Raw genomic sequence first — 14,433 nt, forward strand, 5'->3', positions numbered from 1 at the left:
AGGTGGAACATGCAAATATTTACAAGCTCAATTCAATAATAATAATATATAGATAAAGTAGAGTCTATGTATGTACATGGTGAGTCATTTAAAACCATGTATTTGAATATTATTTCATTGAAAAATTACATTTTTTGTATTTTTTATTTATTTTTTGTATTTTTTTGTTCCTATTTTCTATTATATATATGTTCTTTATTTGACATAAACCAAAATAACAATTCCAAATTCTATATAAATTTAAATTATATTACATAATGAAAAACTTACTCGTGTTAAACAAAAGAAAAAAAAATCAAAATTTAAGAATTATTCTATTGAAGTTAATCGCAATATTAAGTTTCGAGAATGAAGCGGAGATACACAATTAAAAATGTAATGTGTATCGGGTCGGACACATTGAGAATGTCCGAGGCAGTGAAAAGTTTAATTTTTCGACAATATTCTATCAAATGTTTCACACTTTCTACGGCATCACATAGTACACACACTCTCACACCGTCAACATTCTTACTACTCCATCTAAACCCGTACATTCGAAAATTCAATCATCCATCTTTCACTCCTCTCAGTTATACTTAAATATCTGGTTCCTTGCTTGTAATGATCAAGCATTGAGAACATGCTCAGGCTCTCTTTCATTTGGATATCTTTCATATCCTTGTACCTGGTGCTGTTTGCAACCCATATTTCGCTTCCATATGTTAAGATGGGTAATACCAAGGCATTACACATTTGCACAACAACTTTTACAGGAAAACACTCATACTTGCACACATATATTCTTACATTCATCAAAACTCTCTTCGATTTTATACTCATTCGTTCAACATGGTCGCACCAACTTCCACACATGGTCGCTACACGATAACATTAGAACCAAGTACTCAAAATTTTTCACATTTTCTATCACATGTTCTTTACACTTCCATACCTCATTTACACTACACTTTCGCCCATTACCTACAATCATAATTCTTCCATCGCTTTCAGACATTTACGCATCCCACCGACGGTTTTTGAAGTAAGCATAACTATTTTTTATTATCAGTTCTGAAAACAACTATAAATAGATCTAATGCCTAGACTTGACTTGAACGGTAATCTATCCACTGGTAATCAGCTTCATAAAATTAAACTAGGTTTATATGAGTTCACTTAGTTTAATAATTATTTCAAATAAATCTATATTTTAAATCTAGCACATTTCGTCTGTTTAGTTTGTTCACATTGTCTATTAAATAAATCTAATCTTAAATCTGGCACGTTATGTCTGTTTTGTCTGTTCATACTGTCACAACTGTCTAAGAGTCTGATCACTGAGTTTGTATGCTGCTCAATGCGTGTCAAATATGTATCAATGAAACTCGCAATTTTTCACGCACTCTGGGCACTTCACGACTTTAGTGAATAGGAAGGACACGCTTAGGCTAAAGAGCCCATTGTGATACCATGTAATGTGTTTTACCACCTTTCCGCTGATAATTTCATTTATCAGCTCCTCAATTTCAGACGCTGAGTGCACCTCCTTCATGCATTTACCATGCACTACATCAGCCAATCACAACTATTAATTAAATTAATTTTGTTACGACGGCGGAAATCGAACCCGCTACCCTAAGCATACCGCGGGCGGAATTGATTACGCCTTATTACGCCTTAACCCACTGAGGTAATAGGGCGACTTACCTTGGGTAATAAGTAGTCATAAAATATGACTAAAGATAAGTAATCATCATTAACTATCTGTTTCATTTGTTTCTCATGTTTTTGAGATAGTTTCTAACATTCAGTCCCATTGTTATGGATTCTTTTCCATTTTTCATATATTTTCATTAAAAGACATTATGGTCCGTTATTTTCTAAGAAATCTCCAGCCATTGATAGGCATCCATTTTTTGTGTTATACTCAAAATACTGCGTCATTTCAAAATTTTTAAAACAGCATATCAACAAGTCTTAGATCTTGACTTTTTCTTTATCTCATACCATTACCAAAAATTAAGTGCCTAATTGATTGGTTTCTGTAGACCAGTTGAGATTATTAAATGGCATTTCTGTCCAGCAGTTTACATAGCGACTTTAACAGTCGAGGCCCATTAAAATCTACACCGGCTCGAATTTTCACAGGAATGAGTCCCTACTGTTAAAGTCGCTATGTAAATTGCTGTACTTTTGTTTCTTTTCGGTTTACATTTAAGTCAGTCGCTCAGGGACCAAACGCGTGAACTAATTTTAATGAATATTACGTTAATCGATTTATTTATTTAATAGCTATTCAATAATACCCCACTTGACATAGTTCGCCGAAATTCATTTTTTTGAATTTTCGTGAATCGATTGACTTCAGAATCACCAAAAACAGCCGACGCGTTTGGTCTCTAGTGTGCCACATAGGAACACACTTATATGTTCACAATATGGCGTCTGGTGGTCGCCATATTGAATTTTCATTACTGTTATATCTTCGGCATCACGTCCTAGGTTAAGACAAATAGATTGACGCCAGAATCACCAAAATCGGCCGACGCGTTTGGTCTCTAGAGTGCCACATAGGAACACCACTTACATTTTGACAATATGGCGTCTGGTGGTCGCCATATTGAATTTTCATTACTGCCATATCTTCAGTAGCAATCGCAAGGTTAATACAAATTGATGACGCCAGAATTATCAAAATCGGTCCACGCGTTTGGTCTCTAGTGTGCCACATAGGAACAGACATAGACTGATAATTACCATTCTTCCTTTGCGTTGCTCAGTCGGGTAAACAAGGAAGTAAATAAACAAATAGTCAAATAAACCATACAAATGCTATTTGTAAGTAATACGAGGTATGCTCTCAAATTGGCTATAATCTATATCATCAGTACGTAAATAGCAAAAAGTCAAACTAAATTTTTTCGAGGTTTTTGAATTGCATAATCCTTTTATTTGTTTGTCAGATTAAGGCAAACTGATTTAAAAACCCATAATCTGTACAAATATTAAAAAGTTGACATTTTTTTACACTATCATTTATTACGTTTTATAATTTCCTCTTTGTATTGACACTTATGCACATGGGATTATTTAGTGGTTTAAAATGGCACATCCTGTATATAAAAAATGATAGTTTACTGTCAACAAATCTAAAATTCAAAATGGAATGGAAGTTTACAAGCCATAATTAATTGAAATGTTGTATTTATATCAAGTGTAATTAAATATTTTAACAAGTAGGTATTCACAAAAGTTATAAATATTCTGTTAAGTTTTAAGTTGAACGTCGAATCCATATAGAAAGTATCTTATAGAACTTATAATCATATATTATCACGTTGGATAAATTATTTATAGAAAATTTACTTCAATATCCACAGAAGTTGTGAATACAAACAAAAAGGTGCAGTTTTTTTGTCAGTGGCGTGCACATACATATCGACAGAAAGATATTGCCTACCCTACATAATTCAGACAAATATGTATAATCTTGTTCTGATATTTAATATTATTTATCTACGAGTACCATCAATTAACACAACATCTTAACGGATATCATCTATAATTCTATACGGTATACATTGAATTTTAAGTAACTTCGCATTGCACTGCACTAGCGTTACTGAGTATCTTCAGGGAAAGACATTCTTACCTAAATATTTATATGGATGCGCCCATAGTCATACGTGTGTGCGTTCGTATAAATACTATAAAATGTCACCCAAACATAGGAACGCATAGAAAGACAGACTTAAGATAGTGTCTTTTACAACACGACAAACTACGACATTTACCGAAGTATCTTCGTTTCTTATTCATTAAAATATACCTACATTACAAGTATTTGATTCGTTACACATTACGATTCACTACAATACATCAGTTGTGAGTTGATCTCCATAATTTACAACGATTAGGGATATACGAACATAAAGCACTATTGTTTTCGTCTCATTGCTTTTATACTGAGCCGAGTCGAATATTGATTGTTTTGGTATGTTTGTGGTTATATTATCAGGTATTTAATTAAGATTTTCACGTTAATAACAGAGAATAATGTAAAAATTATGTGTTTTCAAAACTATCTTTCGATGACAAAAAACAAGTAATCGTGAAAGGTCGTTGTACACCGGATTTGCAATTAATACAAACTAAAGATAAAGTTTATCGTAAATTCAACACAAAACGATCTGATTCATATTATTGGCTGGCAGGCATTTTGGGTCATTATTTTCAGCTGTGATGTCAGTTTTTCGCTAGTTATCATTTATGTGCTTAATTCCGAAACCAGACCTCCACATTCTGGAAACCTATTAGTGCTAGAATAATTTTGACCACAAATTTGAAAAGAATGGCCCAAATTTAGTAGATTTACATACTTGGTTTGTCAAAATTGGATAAAATTTCGATGTAATAGAGTAAAATTAAATATTTTGAATTTTGATGACGTCATCAAGTTCATAAATTCGATTTTTTTAAATAACATAGGTAATTTTGATCCGATCTTATTGGAATTTTTTTTGAAACCCACTAATTTTGGGTCATTCTTTTCAGCTGTGATGCCAGTTTTTCGCTAGTTATCACTTATGTGCTTAATTCCGAAACCAGACCTCCACATTCTTGAAACCTACTACAGCTAGGTTAATTTTGATCATAAATTTGAAAAAAATGACCCAAATTTAGTAGAATTACATACTTGGTTTATCAAAATTGGATAAAATTTGGATGTAATAGAGCAAAATTAAATATTTTGAATTATGATGACGTCATCAAGTTCAAAAATTCGATTTTTTTAATAACACAGGCAATTTTGATCCGATCTTATTGGAATTTTTTTTGAAACCCACTAATTTTGGGTCATTCTTTTCAGCTGTGATGTCAGTTTTACGCTAGTTATCACTTATGTGCTTAATTCCGAAACCAGACCTCCACATACTTGAAACCTACTAGATATCGGTTAATTTTGATCATAAATTTTAAAAATGGCCCAAATTTAGTAGAATTACATACTTGGTTTATCAAAATTGGAAAAATTTGGATGTAATAGAGCAAAATTAAAAATTTTGAATTTTGATGACGTCATCAAGTTCAAAAATTCGATTTTTTTAATAACACAAGCAATTTTGATCCGATCTTATTGGAATTTTTTTTTAAACCCCCTAATTTTGGGTCATTCTTTTCAGCTGTGATGTCAGTTTTTCGCTAGTTATCTCGTATGTGCTTAATTCCGAAACCAGACCTCCACATTCTTGAGACCTAATAGTGCATGGTTAATTTTGAGCACAAATTTGAAAAGTATGGTTCAAATTTAGTGGAATTACATACTTGGTTTGTCAAAATTGGATAAAATTTCGATGTAATAGAGCAAAATTAAATATTTTGAATTTTGATGACGTCATCAAGTTCAAAAATTCGATTTTTTTAAATAACGCAGGCAATTTTGATCCGATCTAATTGGAATTTTTTTTGAAACCCACTAATTCTGGGTCATTCTTTTCAGCTGTGATGTCAGTTTTTCGCTAGTTATCACTTATGTGCTTAATTCCGAAACCAGACCTCCACATTCTTGAAACCTACTAGATCTCGGTTAATTTTGATCATAAATTTGAAAAAAATGGCCCAAATTTAGTAGAATTTCATACTTGGTTTATCAAAATTGGATAAAATTTGGATGTAATAGAGCAAAATTAAATATTTTGAATTTTGATGACGTCATCAAGTTCAAAAATTCGATTTTTTTAATAACACAGGCAATTTTGATCCGATCTTATTGGAATTTTTTTTTAAACCCCCTAATTTTGGGTCATTCTTTTCAGCTGTGATGTCAGTTTTTCGCTAGTTATCTCGTATGTGCTTAATTCCGAAACCAGACCTCCACATTCTTGAGACCTATTAGTGCTAGGTTAATTTTGAGCACAAATTTGAAAAGTATGGTTCAAATTTAGTGAAATTACATACTTGGTTTGTCAAAATTGGATAAAATTTCAATGTAATAGAGCAAAATTAAATATTTTGAATTTTGATGACGTCATCAAGTTCAAAAATTCGATTTTTTTAAATAACACAGGCAATTTTGATCCGATCTACTTGGAATTTTTTTTGAAACCCACTAATGTTTGGTCATTCTTTTCAGCTGTGATGTCAGTTTTTCGCTAGTTATCACTTATTTGCTTAATTCCGAAACCAGACCTCCACATTCTTGAAACCTATTAGTGCTAGGTTAATTTTGAAAATTTATTATTTCCATAGTATAATTTGTACGAACGATGTGATCTTAAAGCATGCATGAAATAATATTGAATAAAGTACCTACTTAAATTGTAGTATCTCTTAATAATATATGTTCATTATTTTGTTATTTGCACATATTAAAAATCATTCAGCGAATAAATTATTTAATTGGTTGGTTTATTAACCTACTCTTCTTTATGCTGTATCAACTTCTTCTATATATGCTGAACAAAATCATAATTGGTTTTAAAAGTTAAAAGTTTTATTTTGTTGTTTTTTAATAAAACATAATTGAAAGTATTGAAAGCTCATGGGGAAATAAACTTGAGCTTAATATTACATTATAAGTATATTTTTATTTAATTTGAATATCCCATATGGTCTGTATTATAGACTTTATAACATTCCTTGCATATAAAATTTATTTGTTTACCAAACTTATTTTTTTATCATTCAAATTATTAATACAGTTAATTCGTATTTTAATTGTATGAGATAGGGTAGAATAATTTTTTCCTCTTCTAGTAAACAAGATTGAGAGCCAGAAAATGTCTAGTATGCGAGTTTGACTGGCACCAGAACGATTCTTTATTGGCTAAAATTATGAAGTTAATGCTTTTTGCTCCCAAAATAGCGCGATTACTCAGACTATGATGATCCAAGTTTTTATTCCGTATATTCGGGAAGACACATTAGGCTTTATTACATAGTATAAGCCGTACCTACCATAAAGGGGTGGAACACTTGTCGAGGTAGATGGGGTGTGAGACACTATAAGTGTCTTTGCATGGTGATACTACTTGTTCCAGAAGCAAATAGTCATTCTTAATAGCTTGAAATGTAACAAAATTGAAGATTTCCTAATTGGAGAATAGTTTTTGGGGTTGCTCTTTCGATTAGTAGAGTTAATGTTTTCTAAACCCTCCACCAAACTCAAAATAGGATTGGCTTTTACTAAATCATAGTATGCTTTAATACGGTGTTTGCTTGATGCTTCTTTATTCTGCCAAAAAAAATCATTAACACAATTAGATATGTACCCAGCTGTTTACACTAAACTGACAGTTTTTGTCAATATGATCATATCAGAGCTCGCTCATGTTTTAGGTCACATGCAATATAACTAAATCTTTTATCTATGGTCACATGATATACAGTTTAAAAATTACGATTTTTAATTTTAATATAATAAAACAATTATGTGCTTTTATGACTCTAAATCAGAATATTTAAGTATATTTCTACAAAAATTTTAATTTATATCAAATTTCATAGTTAGGTTTTTACTACCAAAATAAGTGATAAAAAAATTTATTGAACATTCCTATAAGATTAAAATTATTTACATTATTTAATAATTTGTTTTCAACTGTTTAGGTTCAGTTCGTCCACAAACAATGCAGCGACCAACAAACGTAGGTCATGTCATCTCCAACCCACCACCAGTTAGTACTCGTGCACCACAAACAACATCAACAACAAGCTCAACAACACTCCAATCTGTAGCACAACCAACACCCAAGTCTGATACAGCATTACAAGCAATTACAACAGAATGTCCACCAAACTCTACAATTAGTACAACATTAAATCAAAATGGAATTAACAATAATAATCATAATAATAATAATAACAATAACAATAATAATTTATTAAGGAAATTAGCAAGCAGTCATTATCAAAGTTATACCACTGCCTTAACAGTAACAATAGCTGTTGGATGTTTTCTATTATTATTAAATATCTTAATATTTGCTGGTATTTATCATAAACGTGATCGAAGTCGACATCGTTTTGGAACAAAGAAAAAAGAGGATTTAGCTGAAGCAGGCAGTTGTAGTAGTTCATCAAATGATACATCTGGACCAGGTGGTCTATATGAAACAAAAGTGATACATCACTATCATAGTGGTGGGCATAGTGGTGATCCTAGTGGTAATAAAAGTGGTAGTTTTGATTATGATTGTCAATCAAAATCATCAAACTTTTTAAATTTAATTAGTGTGGAGAATAGTGGGAGTATTATTGGATACAGTGAAAAAATACAATTAAAGAAAAAACATTCAATAGATAATAGTAGTATTGTTGAATTACAAGAATTTAAATCATCACCTCCTTCAGGTGTAAAACGGTGTGCAGGTAGTATGAACAATATAACTGAATCTATTTTATTACCACCATATAACGGAGGTAATAGGGATGGACATTATAGTGCAAGTGGTACGGGTGGAGGTAGTGAAATGAATACAAGTCCTAGTATACCAGAACCCCCTCCACCGCCAAAAGGACAGCCACCAATGAGTATGTGTCAACAGAATCAACAAGGTGGTGGTATATTAAGGCCGCAAGGTGGGCCGACAACACCTGGAACCATGAAAAAACGTGTACAAATACAAGAAATATCTGTATGACTTATTTATAACTTAACGTTGAATTTGCTTTCCTTCAAGCCGTTTTTGTTGTCTTTTCTTAATTTTAAATTATTTTTCATGAACAAATAATGTTTTTCCTATGATATCGAATATATTCTGATTATATCACAAAAATATTGATTATGGTTGGTAATTATGAGCGAACATTTAAGAAGCGATTCACATTTTTTCTTTTTTTGTTTTACTTTTATGAAACTAACACATGTGACATAAAACGAAGCCGTGGCAAATTAAATAATATTTAGAAGAGAAGTAGAAGAGAGTAGTTTAAAAGTTCCTGATTATTTATTTTTCAGTGATTCAGTCATTTTTGAATACGAGTTTTGTACGTTCTTCGATAGGAAACACTGATCGCACACAATATTTTCAAACGATACGCATTTAAGAGTCTCGCATTTCTTAGAGTACATCGTAATGGAATTTTTCTAACAAATGCTTTGAATAACTGCCAGTTTCGGTGCACTTGAAGGAATTTTAAAATAGACCTTTTTTTATCCATCATGTTAACCCTTATAAAATACTCCTAAATACTTTCTACTAAAGAATTGAGATTAGAAAACGTCAAAATACTACACTTTGATATACATATATACTTATGTCTGTCAGCCTCTGTACAAATTGGAACTTTCAGCTATTTCTGGAAACTTACGACTATATTTGGAAACTTTCGGATATATCTGAAGCCAGAAAAATAATTACAGTTAGGTAAGAGATACTAACGACGACAATGACGCCGCGATAACAATGTCAATATCTGGTAAAAATTTTGACCAAGTTTAATCACAATAAAATAAGTTTATTGCCAGTTCTCACAAACGTGGCGGGTCTTCAAATTTGGCGTTCTGATAGTTACAAATCATTAGTACTCTGTAACGACGTAATTAAGTTTTTTCAGAACTCTTAATGACCCATATTTGCTTTTGATTTCGTATTTTTTTGAATGGGTGAAGTAAAGTATTTTTAATAACGTATACAATAGAGCATTTAAGTTATCGCATATGTGATTTCGGTTGATACTTATTTGGTCATACCGTTTCTTGTGAAATCAATGTACAATTAAACTCAAATTTGACTATACAAAGAGAGGAACAACATTTAAACATTCTAAACGATTTGCTCATAAATATTTTTGTGGTATATGAAAAAATTTTCTAATTTAATTACAATTGTTATTTGATATTATAAAAAAAACAACATAACACATGTTTCACGAATTTAATCAAATTTCTCTTTTCAATTTGTTTTGATACATTATTTTGATTAAACTAATAAGCATTTATTTTCTTTCGATAAAAAATTAGTAATTCATCAACAATTTGTATCAAATTTGTACTATTTCTCTACTATACTTCCATAAAAATTAAATAAACGGCAAAAGTATTTCTATGTAAATCTATAAGTAGACAAAAACAACAAAAATAAAGAAACAGAGAAAAACACTAAGTATAACCTAATCAAAAAATGAAAACAAAAATGGAATTTTAGGTTTTATATTTTACCAAAAAAAAAAGTAAATTTAAAAATGACTGCCTAAATAAAAATTAAAGAAAATATTATATTATTAAAAAAAATTAAAGTAAATTATTATAAATTATTATGACTAAAGAATACTTTAATTTTGTTGAATTATTTATTTAAAATTAATAAAAAATTAAATTTTATTAACGATATATCAATACAAAAATTTATTGAAATTTATTAAAAAAATATGTCCACATGTTTTGTTATGAATTTTATTATTAGTTATGCGGTGCCAAATTAAAAAAAAAAATTATTATTATAAAAAAAAATTTAATCCAAAATATATGATTGTACAATTAAATAAAGAAAAAAAAATGGATGTATTATCTTATCAAATAGGCTACAAATCATAAAATAAAAATCTTTTGTGTACAAGAAAAAAAAAAATTGAATAAATATTTAAAAAATGAAATTTTTAAATATCATTTCTATGAATTCATATTGTAAATTATTTTACAATTTAATATATTATATTAAAAATGAAACAAACACTCAAGTGACACGATTAATTTTTGTCAGATAATAATTTTAAAACATAATGTACTAAAGAAAATTCACAACTTTGAAATAAAATTCAAAATGAAGAAAGGAAATACATTTACAAAAAAATATCAAACATAAAAATCATTTGAAAACACATAAACGTTTCAATAAAATGAGTTTATAAATAAATATATTGTTTTTTTTATTATTGTTTCCTTTATTTTCGTCTTTTGTCTCTGGAACAATCAATTCTTTATTTTAAGCCTATTTTACAAAGTACTACATTTTGTTATAACCTTGCTTGACAAGCTTACTCAAATAAGAAACTTGATATCAGACGCTAATTTTAAAAACAAAAACTATCCCATGACCATGTGCAAGGTCGCTTGATCCCACTCCTTCTGCATCCTTTCGTCAACGTTTCAAATTTGGAGTCCCTATCCAAAAATCCCTCGATATAATAATAATATTATTGAAATACAAAGTAAAAATAACAGTATTTTGTCGATCAATAAATTTTTATTCACATCTGATACTGAGATGTGGAAACAGTACTACATGCATGATATACTCGAAATATTAAGCGCTTTTAAAAATTTGACTACATAAAAACGCAGGAACGTATAAGTAAAACCTATTTTTCTTAGATTTTACGGTAGCAAAGTTAATCTTACGCCCTCTTTGATTTTCGGTGGACACTATCGTTAAATTACTAAGCCTCTCTTGTCCCATTGAGCTACGCAAAATGTTTTTGAGCAACTTTCAATATGAGAAAGTTCCCCCCGCATACGTAATAGTGACAGGGGCAGTAAGGAAAAACAAAAGTGCTGCGCATCCGAATAATTGGACGAGAATGACGAATTCTGAATTTTTCGTAATATGCTTTGAACGGCTTAAAATTTCTTTCTTTTCATCACCTGCCAGGAGGCCCAAGTGTCCAGTAAGCCAGGAGGTCCCTGGGGAACTGCCCCGGTTGCCCTATTGTAGTTTCGGCCCCTTGAATAATAAGGAGACTTTAAGCTTTGCTACTGTAATAATTATCATTTAAGAGTTACAATGGATGTGACGTGGGTTACTGATTAACCTGACATTGACAAGATAGAAACAAACCTAAGGGTAGACTATTGTGTAAAGAGCAAGTTTCTACCTTTAGTTGACAAGTTTACTCAAATTTAAAGACTTCATATTAGACGATAATTTTCAAAACTATTAGAAAATTATCCGCTGACCGCCCGCTTCGTTAAGCAATTTCAACCTTAAGAATTAAATAGCACTTGATATTTCTAATGCCAATTTTTAAAAAAAAACCACCAATACATATCATTCACGCCACTTAAACCCAGTTCTCTCTCTTCCTTTCACCAGCGTTTATGGAAACAACCCTTGAACTAGAAGTAGCGTTAATCTTGGCTAGTATAGAAAAATGTCGTGCAATAACCCTCGGCGAAGTTAGTTACAATACGAAGCAATTTTAAGATGTTATCATATGCTATTTAAAATTGGTTCAGTGGTTCTACGCAAGCAGTCCTACAGTCCTACAGACAGACAATAGGTTTATAACAGAAAAATAATAATTAATAATATAAATAGATATTTTTTAAAGATCCTTTATCAACCTAACATCGGTATGTAAGAGCATCTATAGATTTTACTTCGACTGAGTAAATTTCATTCTCACAAAACAAGTGTGGAACGACCAAATGTCGAATTACAGGTTAAAATGGTTCCACGGGATAAAAGCTCCAAATTGTTGCAAAATTCAGACGCTTTGCGCATAAACCGCCCGAAAATAAGAACTAATTTCAATGGCAAATGCAAACAAAAATCCCATTTGTACCAAGTTTACCAAAGGAAATCAAAGAAGTTAGTTTTAGTCTGTTTGTCCGTTTTTGCTATTTCTACCTCTATGGAGAATGACGTTGAATGGAAATAGACGTTAAAATTAAAACAATTACCCTTTCTGAGAAGGCTCGTACTCTGTAAGGGTTGCTACTGAAAATCAAGGTAAAATAGTCGGACCAAGACGCACCACGAAATCATTATGTTCAACATTGATGGCACCTATCATATGGAAAACGTCGGCCTACGTTTTCGGTAAATACAATTCTGTCTTTAACGTATCAGAACTCGGCAAGCATTGATTTTAAAGAAACGGTAAAACTAACGCAAAGACTCCGTACAATTTATATGTCAAAATAATTTCGGTTGAAATTTCTCGGGAAAGTATCTTCTTGTCATTTTGTCATTCTTTAATTGGTGGCAACTCTCTAAAATGCTTTATTTTTTATTTACAGTTCTAAGAAGATTGTAAATCCCCTGTTTTTTTTTTTTTTTTTTTGTGGAGAAATGTGTGCAAAAATGTATGCTTGGTTATGAGAGAGATATTTTATAGAGAGTTAGCATTTTTTGATAATGCGGATGATAAGTGCTTTTAAAGTGGGGCCAAATTGCCAAAATTTATGTGAATTGAGTTCATGTTACAGAAGTGTATTTTAGTCCCGGTAATTCTCCCGCTCCTTCTCTCCCCCTTTTTATAAACATTTCCTGATTTTAAAAGCATGATAAGACATAAATCCCATTTCAATAAAAACCGTCCAACAATACAAAATTTTCAATAGGGAAATTTTACTTTAGTAATGGATGTCTGCTGCTTACAGGTTATTACGGAAATTGAGTGGTGGCACACCCATATATTCAGCACTGGCTTTCGTAATTTATCCTCATAAGTCTTATTTGATGGATCCTTAATCCAGATCGTGTGATAATTTCCAAATTTGCTAAGCAACTAAATAGGTCGAAAACAAAAAAAAAATGTTTTCGTTTTAACATTCTTCAAAGAGCTACAATAAACTAATACAAAAATAATTTTTTAGTCAAATTCTGTCATAGTCAAAATAAGTTCAAAACATAGAATGGAAAAAATTCATTTGAGCCTGAAGAGTAAAATTACATGTTATAATAGTCCTTAAATAACTCCAATATTCAAATTATCGCGAAGAAATCGGCAATATCGTTTAAAATAAATTAAACGAGCCGAAATTGAAATTTTCATCAGAATTTTATCATCGCACAATGCTTTTCTTCTAGTTTAATTTAACAATCATGTTCAAAATTATATATTCCAAAATTTAAAATAAATACTTAAAATTTCCAATTTAATATTTTAGAATTTAAAATGCTTTGTAAATATGAAACGTAAAGCTAAATTGGTAAGATAATAGAGGAACTGCAACCTTAAAGTAAAAAGCTATCCGTGTTTTTTCCTTTTATTCAATCAAATAAAACATTCGACCTTGCATCAAATCAGGTAATTATGTTTTTTTTTACAATTACAAATTCCCTGAAACTAATAGTAGGTTTTTTAACGAGTGTCAACTATTAATAAAGAAACAATCAACTTTAAAATTTGAAGTATTGTAACAATATTTTTCAATTGCCAACATTACATTTACAAATAAATAAATAAATAAATAAATAAATAAATGTATATAAACAAATAGGTAAGTACAATGATGGTGTTTACATTTTAAAATTATCATTTTTAATAACACTTGAAAATGAAAATCCTTTTATAACAATTATATAGACATTAAAATTACATATATTAAATATTTTAGGGAAATAAACATAATGTGAAGATTTTCAATGTATAAGTAGATAGATGGGTATTAGGTAGGAACCTACATAACCTAGTAATGATTTTACACAAAATATTCAACAATAAAATAAATTGTTTAACAGTAATAATAATACCCAACAAACAATGTTATCAACTACCAATTAC

General features: G+C 30.3%; 1 protein-coding gene across 1 annotated transcript in view; it reads left to right on the top strand.

Moving 5' to 3' along the window:
• The window catches only part of LOC123290847 (neuroligin-4, Y-linked), a 623,005-nt gene extending 614,161 nt beyond the window's left edge, over positions 1–8,844 (top strand). Inside the window, exon 10 of the mRNA XM_044871193.1 lies at positions 7,591–8,844. Within this exon, the coding sequence (XP_044727128.1) occupies positions 7,591–8,624 (1,034 nt within the window). The 3' untranslated portion in view covers positions 8,625–8,844. The remainder of the gene's footprint in view (positions 1–7,590) is intronic.
• The last annotated feature ends 5,589 nt before the right edge of the window (positions 8,845–14,433 follow it).

The sequence above is a fragment of the Chrysoperla carnea genome, chromosome 1 (assembly GCF_905475395.1).
Source record: "Chrysoperla carnea chromosome 1, inChrCarn1.1, whole genome shotgun sequence".
Taxonomy (NCBI): Eukaryota; Metazoa; Arthropoda; class Insecta; order Neuroptera; family Chrysopidae; genus Chrysoperla; species Chrysoperla carnea.